The following is a 9,013-nucleotide window of genomic DNA, read 5'->3' as shown; positions in this document are numbered from 1 at the left end:
GGCCAATGAATGGCCTTGGCTCGGCTTGAAATCTGGGAGCTTAGTATGGAATGTTCTTGGGAATCTCAAAATACCACGTGGAGAAGCAAAACCATTTACATTTTCGGTTCGATTTTCATGAATTTTCTGGAAATGCAGGTTTGATAAGGGCTGGAGTGGCTGAACTGAATAACTTATTATTTTGTTTTTTAATGAATAACATGATTAAATAATAAAATTATTTTAATTAAGATTTATCCGGTTTCAATTTTAGTCATTTAAAGCGGAGAGAACTCAGAATCTCCTTAAAAAACTTAAAAACTTACAGTCTGTTATAGTTTATAGGAATAAGAGTTTTTTCTAACTATTTGGTTCGGTGGAATTTGAATTCTCTTCCCATTCTTATTGGAATGACATCGTTTCATTTGAAGAAATAGTCATTATTCATTTCCTCTCCTTCTTTGAAAACGAAATCTCATTTCAGCTTATTTCAATTCATGTTTGAATCAAATAAGACTAGAGAAATAGATCATTCCAAAGTCAATTCCAATTTTGATCTCAATTATGAACAAAATAGACTCTTAGGTTGTGTTTTATCTTGCATTCTCAATAAGCTTCATTTGGAGGGTGTTACAGAAGGCATCAAAATTCATAACGCTTTCATTAGTATCATCCATGTGATGTTTGTTGATGATTTATTATTCTTTTGACAAACCAATATGGTGGAATTGAGTAACGAAACTCCCTACACTTTCATATAAAGAGAAAAAATGGTTAAAAGGAATGGGGGTGGAAATTATGAGGGAAAAAAGCATTTTGGTTAGAGTTGAGCAAGAAAAACCAAAAAAACTGAATTGATCGGAAAAAAAATGACTCAAATCAAACTGGAATTTTTATTAACCAAATCGGTCGATTAGGTTTTGGTTAACTAAAATAGAAAATTGATGGTTAACAAAACCAACTAGTGTATATATATTTTATATATATTTTATATATATTTATGTGTATTATATATATATATATATATATATTATATTTTTTATACATTATAAATTAATAAATATGCATTATATAAATATATATATATATATATATTTATTTATAATATATAATATATTATTTATTATTTAAAATTAAACCAAAATTTCCATTCTTTTCATTTGCACTTCTATACATTTGTACTAATACAAATAAAATTGCACTTTAACCAAATGCTGCCTAAAGAATAGAGTAACTGTGCAACAATTAATGCTAACAAATCCAAAAACGTCTCAAGCTAATAGACCCAGGAAAGCTCTATAATAAAATATAGGGGTGTTTACCGTTCGGTCCACCTTTGAAATCCTAGCTCCATAGTATAATTGGGGGGTAGGTGTCTGCTCGGAATTAATGCCAATTTATGGGCGGGTATAGGTGTTATAGAGGGAGGTGTTCATAAATTTTGAATTTTTGTGGGGAGTTCAAATCTGCGCCCCACCCGATTTCGCCCCACAAATGCTTCACACACTCCATGTGTGCCACCTGTCCCTTCACACGGTTCCGCTAGTAGTCCGTTAAGCCCTTCCGTTACCCCACAAAAGTCTCAAACCATTTCATTCGAAAGACTGGGTATCTCAAAGTTCCCTTCTCCTGCTCCGGCACCCGTGACCTACAACGACTGGCGGTACTCTCTAGCTCACCTTTTTACACATTTTTTTTTCTTTTTTTTTATGATATTTTCGTTTTCCAAAAATCAAAGAAACCCACGACAGAGTTAAAAGCAATAAAGATGCCAAGCTCTACTTCATGAATACCTATCTATTTGCTGCCCACACAATTCTCGGCCTTGTCAATAGCTTCGCCAACTACTTATATGGCTTTGGTTTGTCCCGTCTACCCGTCTCAACCGATGGTTTGATAGGTTCCACTTAGCTGATCTTCACAGTAGTGTTTGCATTCCTTTTGGTTGGGCAAAAGTTCATGCTTCACTCCATAAACTCAGTTGTTTTGTCGACCATGGGTGCAATAGTTCTTGCCCTCCATGCAAGCTCTGACCGCCCTGCTAATGAATCCAACACACAGTATTACGTGGGTTTCGCTATGACAACCAACGCAGCTCTGATTAATGGATTGACTCCTCCTCTGATTGAGCTCATGTACAAGAAATTGAAGCAGGGCCTAACCTATTCTCTGGTAATGGAGATTCAGATTGTAGCATCCATCTTCTCCAATGTTTTCTGCATCTTTGGAATGCTGGTCAACAATGACTTTCAAGTCTCTCTCTCTCTCTCTCTCTCTCTCTCTCTCTCTCTCTCTCTCCATGGGGCTCTTGAGAAGGATCCCAAAGAGTTTACTTTTGGTTGGTCATTCCATGGGTGCAAGCATCCTTTAGAGGAAATGGACATAAAATCAGGATTTCCTTGAGGCCTAAACACTCTCTTTCGGGTCTGATGTTCAAGCCTAGTCTTGTGTCCATCCCTGGGAGATCGAAACGGTGCTTGTTTCTTTCATGGAATGAGCCAAATTAAACCAAATTAACCCCAATGACCTTGAATTTCCACTTGGCAACATGGTCTGAAGGATTGATATCACTCAAAAAATTGCCAATGAATGAGGTATAACCTGTGGATAACCGGAGAAGGAGAAGAGAACTCTGCCGCCGGTTTCTCTGATTTCTGGAAAACAAAAATATCAGAAAAAAAAAAGAAAAAATAAAAAATGTGTGAAAAGGTGAACTGAAGAGTATCGTCGGTTGTCGTTGTAGGTCGTTGGTGCCGAAGAAGGAGAAGGGATCTTTGAGATACCCTAGTCTTTCGAATGAAATGGTTTGAGACTTTTGGGGGCAATGGAAGGGGCTAACAGACGTCCCATTATCCCTACATGCGCTACTAGCGGAACCGTGTGAAGGGACAGGTGGCGCACATTGAGTGTGTGGGGCATTTGTGGGGCGAAACCGGGTGGGGCGCAGATTTGAACTCTGTTGTAGATCTGCAGTTCAAATCTGAATTCTAGGGTGCAGTGCAGTCTAAAAATCTCTAAAATTATAACCACTGCTTTGGAATTTTTGTAGGACAACCATCGCTTTTGTATTCAACCAAATACACTCAAGGTATGAAAAACAACCAAGGTTTCTCCAATAATATAGTTTTTTATCTGTAAGGAAAATCTATGATACGGAATATGGTATGGGAAGAGTTGGTTTGTTGGTTTCAGCCATGTTGCCTCTGAGTTGCGGTGTTCTTTTGGCGGTAGTTTAGTCACTTAGGCAATGAAGGATCGGATTCTCCATTCAACAATTATACAGGATTATCAGAACTTTCTGTGTCCTATTTGTTTCTTTAATGGTGTATTTTACATTTTTTTACTTCGTAACAACTTTATGTGTCTAATTTTCTTCTTTAAAACCAGTTTTTTTTCATGCAATTTTCATCTTTTTTCCTATGTTTTGGTTTACCACAACTCATGTTTGAGAATCGTTTCAGGTGTATACTCGGTGATCATGGATTAATTGGATCCTTTGTTTGCTGATGGAGGAATGAGCTTCTTTTATTTTAAAAATTTTAGTTAATATTGATGCACCGTATTTGGCGACGGAGATCAGTGGCTTGTGTGCTTTATCAATTCTTCGATGAAGGTTTATCTCTTTTATTATTGTTTTTTTTCTTTTTTTTGTTCCCATGATCCCATCTGTTCTTTTTATTTTCTTTTTTTCAAAAATGTTGTTCACATCTTCAATGGAGATTTGTACTGGTGATGGGTTTAATTCGGGGTTGTGTCACGGAATTGGCCTAATGTTTTAAGTTGATGTACTCATGTTTTAGTTTGGCCTCCTCGAATGTTATTATATGTCATGGAATTGATTTGTCCTGATTGATTATTTTGTTAGTTTTATTATTGTTTCATTGTTGATAGGTCTTTAAGGCCTGTTTGGTTTGTAGTCAGAATTAGAATTGAAATTCTTTGGAATTAGAATCAAAATGGTTTATTTCCATAGTTTGTTTGGTTCAGACAGGGATGAGAATGAAAATCGGAATCAATACCGATGAGATTTCATTCTCAATGGAGGGACAGAAACTGGCCATTTCCTCAAATGAGAAATGTCATGGATTCCGATTCTATCCAATTGAACAGTTAGAATCAGAATAGTCCATTCTAATTCTAATTCCAGACCCCATTCCTATGAATCAAACGGGACCTCAGTATTATTATCATTTTTACTTTTGGTGGTAATGTAGTGTTTAATTAGGATGTTGTTAAAATTATTATTTTTATTTCTTTGCATTTTTGTAGGTTTATAATTGAATCGAATTAGGATTGGATCCAGCTAAATCCGGGTTCAATCCAATAAGAAACTAATGGCATCTGAATGTATGAACAATGCATTTGAGTTTGACTTCGATCGGATTTTTTGGATTTCAAATTTCATCCGGCTTTGATGGACTTATTGCAAACCCAATACAAAAGTTGTCTTGTTCTAAAGCCTAATTATGTACTAAATATACAAAACTACAAAAGGATTAAATTTTTATTCCAAACAAGGATTTATATTTTTTGTTCACAACAATACTTAAAAGTTCAATAAAAATGAACAAAGGCGTTAATATGTTATATTATATAATATATTAATATATAATTATGTCGGAGTCTGATTTTTATTGGATCAAGAGGTACATTGAATCCAATTCATTTTTCAATTGAGTTCTACAAGTCCCATCCAAATCCAATTTGAAATTGTATATGATTCATTCGAATTCGGAAGGACCGGATCCAAGATAATCAAATTGAATATGAGGTCAGGGTGTGGAGTTTTGGATAGGGGCAAATTTCTTAAATTATTCTTAATGTTTAGCTAATTGATAAATTGTATTCTTACTGTTTAATTATTGTCTTAAATTGTTCCTGTTGTTTCTGATAATTGACTAACTTTACCCTTGCCGTTAATGTCACTTAATGTTATGTTAAAATCCATACAAATGTGACATTACATGATGTATAATTTTTTAAAACCCAATATTACCCTTCATCCCTCTTTTGTAAACCGGGTATCTATTACTGGGACACCGATCTTCATGGCATCTGAAGTTGCTCGTGGGGATGAACAAGGATTCTCTATCGATGTCTGAGTTCTTCAATGTATGGTGATTGAGAAGGCCACCGGACATCCCCTGCGAACGGAAGCCCCGGTCTCTGGAGATCAGCTTCTATCGGGACAAATTTGTGCCCACACCATTCTAACAGCTTTTTGCAACCTTGCATTGGGAATATCTCTCCATAAAATAAAGCACACAAGTACGGAGATATTCTCAATGCAAGGCAATAAAGGCTGCTTGAATGGGCTTTGCCCCAATTAAAGCTGAACTCGGGTCTCTGCCCTTTATCAAATTACATTTACGGAAGAAACGCCAATGAAGGGGTAGAAGGGATTCCAGAGGAGCTTGGTGAAGCACCTTTGATAAAAAGGTTCCTTTCATGAGCTCCTCCCTAAGGAGATCTGAAAAAACAGGGCCATAAGATGAAAGAGGTTCAAACAAAAGAAAACCTCTAGAGCTAAGAAAATAGAGTCCGGCTTCAGTTAGATCAAAGCCTGTTCGAACAACCTTTACAGCCTTGCATTAGGAATATCTCCCTACTTATGTGCTTTACTTCATGAGTAGATATTCCCAATGCAAGGTTACAAGAGACTGTTGGAACGTGTAAGAATGGGCTTGCCCTGACTGAAGCCAAACTCAAGAAAATAAACTGGAGGGACAGAAAAACAACCCTCTTAGTTGATGAAAAAGAAAAAGAAGATCTAAGCTAACATAAAAGAATTTGACTAAAAAAAGAAGGATAACCTAGATCTCTATTCTGAACCATCTGGCTTCCAAAAATCCATTTAAAGTTTGCTCTCTCTTTTTTCCTGCGCAAAATCCCCAAAATTACAAACCCAAAAACAAATTTTGAAAGATAGATGAGTGGGTACCAGAGATGGAGAGAAGAGAAGAAGAAAACCGATCAAAACAATTGAAGAAGAAAACAGAAAATTATCTCTCAAGCACTCAGTTGTTTTTTCTTTTTCTTTTTTTTTATTTTTCATTTGTCGCTCAACCTCACCTTTGGTTGTTCACCTCTACAGCATCCTGTATTGCATAATCTCCTTAGATAATCATTCCGGACTTGGCCTTTTTTCTCCTAAATTCATAGTTAATTTCTGGTCCTGTTGTCTGAGCTCCAGTTTCTATAACTTTTCATTAATTAAGTTTTATTTTGAAAATTTGAGGAATAGTGGAGGGTAAATTCAACATTTCGCCTTTTCTATTAGTATTTACTGGCAATGTCAATTATCAGAAATAGTAGGAATACTTTAAAACAATATATAAATAATAACAATAGAATTAGTCAATTAACTAAACTATAAGAATAGTTTAAAAAATTTACAAAAAAAGTACCCTTTTGATATCATTAACAGGCCTCTTGTGAATTTGACAAAATATATTGAAGTTTGTAATTTTTTACTGTAAAGCCCATCTATTTACTCGACTTAGCAGTAGGGGCGATTGATAATATGTGCTTCGGGATGATGGATCATGTCAAACGGTAGTCTATTTTGAAAATTAGACATATTTCATCGTATCTTTTATATTCAAATTTTGTCTCTCTCTCTATTTGATATATTGAAGTTCTGAATATTTTATTACTTATATTCATTGTAGGACCACTGATAGTAGTACTTCAAAATGATGAGTGCTGTGATTGTGAAACTGTTGGTTTCTAGCTACTAGATGATCGTTACTGTTATATATGTATAGTTATTCACGATAACAATAATCTACTTTCTTCAAACATTTGCTTTTGAGCTTTTGTTTGGTTTCGATATGCAAAAGATGCAGGTATCTTTCAAGTATGGGTGTCAATAGACCGGTTTGGATTAGACTTTGTCGAAACTAAAATTAATTTAGATCAATTAGACAGACCAATAAGATATATTGAATTAGACCAGTTCAGATTTAATGGTCCAAAGTATTTATTGGATTGGATTGGGCCTGGTCCATTCATATTGAATTTATATTAAATTGGGTTGGATTGAGACAATATCTGATCCATTGATAAAAGATAAGAATATAAATGTCAATGGACCAAATTTGAGTTAGTACAAATCTAAATTAAAATAAATTTGAACAGATTGGACGATCAGATTGAACTAAATCCAGTCCAATTGACAGCCCTGCTTCCAACTTCCAATATTGCAGCTACAAATTTTCCTAGATTTCGTTTTAAATTGTCTATTTAAATTCTTTAGAATGGCTACACAACGGGGGTAGGTAATTTTCACCCACCAGTCAAGAATGCTAAGGTCCTCTCCTACTTCTGGAATAGGTAACTGATCCTTGAGATTCGACTTTACTTTCACGAATTCTCTTGTAACTTCAGACTTCTATCTCCTCCTGTTCATGTTGCTACTAAGTCCCGTGGAAATAACAACTATTCTTAGTCACAGAAGAGTAATTGGCTCATCAAAGATAAAGAGAAGCTATCCCATTCAGGTAAAGGCAAAGATTTGCCTTCTCTTAGCCACGTCACAAGTTTTAGGTTCTCAGATAAGAGCTCAGGTCTCCTACCTACAAGACACTGCATTTGTACATTGGAAACATTTGAACATCTCCCCATGAATGGTAACATGTAAATACGGAAAATGTTCTCAATATACAGTTGTAGTGTCCAGAGATCTAAATCCCTCAGATATTTTGTGCCATATAAATCTGTTCATATATTGGATTCCGAATGAGATTTTGTCAAAATTTGATTAGGCCTGTCCTGAAACCTGAATCCAAAGCAGTGTAGAATGTCCATGGGCCGACTCAGAAGCCCAGTATATCAACAGGTCCAGTGCCATATATGTGACATACTAGTAATTCATAACCACTTTGACAAAGAGTTTCGACCACCACAAACAACCACCCTCATATGATTTGGCATGATTTCCAGACAAACGACATAGTTCAACTGACCAATGAGGATATAAACCACATTGAGCCATCTGTTTTTACTACTACTTTTCGTTTAATGTAAGTCTGGTGGAATGGCATTCCCCCATTTCCTCTCCTTCCATTGTGAATGGAATCTCATTTCAGTTGATTTCAATTTTAATTCCCATCTAAACCAAATAGATAATGAGAATAGACCATTCTAATTTCGATTGAAATTCCGATTGCAAAAAATTTCTATTATGATTCCAATTTCAACTGTGAACGAAATGGACCCTCACATGTTGCTAACAGTTAGTCACTTTACCACTGATAATAATGTCTCTATTGAATTTCACGTTCTTTCTTGTGAAAGATTGAACACATGTGAAAGTCATTACACAAAGATGGCTTGTGTGTGTTCAACCCCAATCAGTCCATCTCTGCACCTAGATAAGATGGCTCTCCTTGGGATACAAACCAGTCTTGATCATAGACACCAATGCCTCAGAAAACCACCCATCTCAATTGTGCACAAGATTGTCTCATCCAATAGTCTTTCATTATCTTCTAATAAATCTCAATCATTTTACCAGTCAATGTCCACTGGAGAAAAGCCATTGGCTCCCTTTCAATTTGTCATCTTGTAATGTAAAGGGACCTCTTGAACTAATTGTGCATACTCCTTTCTCCTAATACGGTTCATGGATTGTTGATTGTTTTAGTCACTTTTGTTGGATTTTCCCATTACCTAATAAGTAGGAATACAATTTGGGCGGGCTTAGATTGGATTTTGTAAAAATATGAATGGGACATTTTGAACTTGCCGTTTTAATCGTTTCTTCATAAATAAGGTATAGCCCATCAGTTTTCCGACCCCTACACCCAGCTCAAAATGAACTTGCCGAGTGTCAACATATATAAACCATCAAAACTGGGCTCACCTTGCATATGTCACAAAATTATATTGGGTTGAAGCCTCACTACTGTTTGTATCGATGCTTTAAAAAGCGATTGGGAACTAGAACTATTCTGGCCACTGGTTTTTGGGTTAATGGTTTGACTCTCCAATTTGAATGGATGACCTGTTTTGAAAAAAAAAATAAAAAAAT

The 9,013-nt window shown here is 35.6% G+C and overlaps 1 protein-coding gene across 1 annotated transcript; it reads left to right on the top strand.

Moving 5' to 3' along the window:
• Positions 1-1,657: 1,657 nt before the first annotated feature.
• Positions 1,658-3,859, top strand: LOC148863974 (purine permease 2-like). Its single transcript, XM_088980204.1, has 3 exons — positions 1,658-2,151; positions 3,029-3,067; positions 3,441-3,859. The coding sequence occupies exons 1-3, from the start codon at positions 1,939-1,941 to the stop codon at positions 3,453-3,455; spliced, it is 267 nt and encodes an 88-aa protein (XP_088836330.1). The 5' UTR covers positions 1,658-1,938; the 3' UTR covers positions 3,456-3,859.
• Positions 3,860-9,013: the final 5,154 nt, after the last annotated feature.

The sequence above is a fragment of the Nelumbo lutea genome, chromosome 3 (assembly GCF_056320005.1).
Source record: "Nelumbo lutea isolate HS-2025 chromosome 3, American lotus-T2T, whole genome shotgun sequence".
NCBI classification, from domain to species: Eukaryota; Viridiplantae; Streptophyta; class Magnoliopsida; order Proteales; family Nelumbonaceae; genus Nelumbo; species Nelumbo lutea.
This window is presented reverse-complemented; position numbering and strand designations above follow the sequence as displayed.

Excerpts from the sequence above, each read along its gene's own strand:
- LOC148863974 (XM_088980204.1), top strand. The coding sequence starts at position 1,939 with ATGCTTCACTCCATAAACTCAGTTGTTTTGTCGACCATGGGTGCAATA. Across the intron at positions 2,152-3,028 it reads AGGGCCTAACCTATTCTCTG|GACAACCATCGCTTTTGTAT; the intron begins GTAATGGAGATT and ends GAATTTTTGTAG.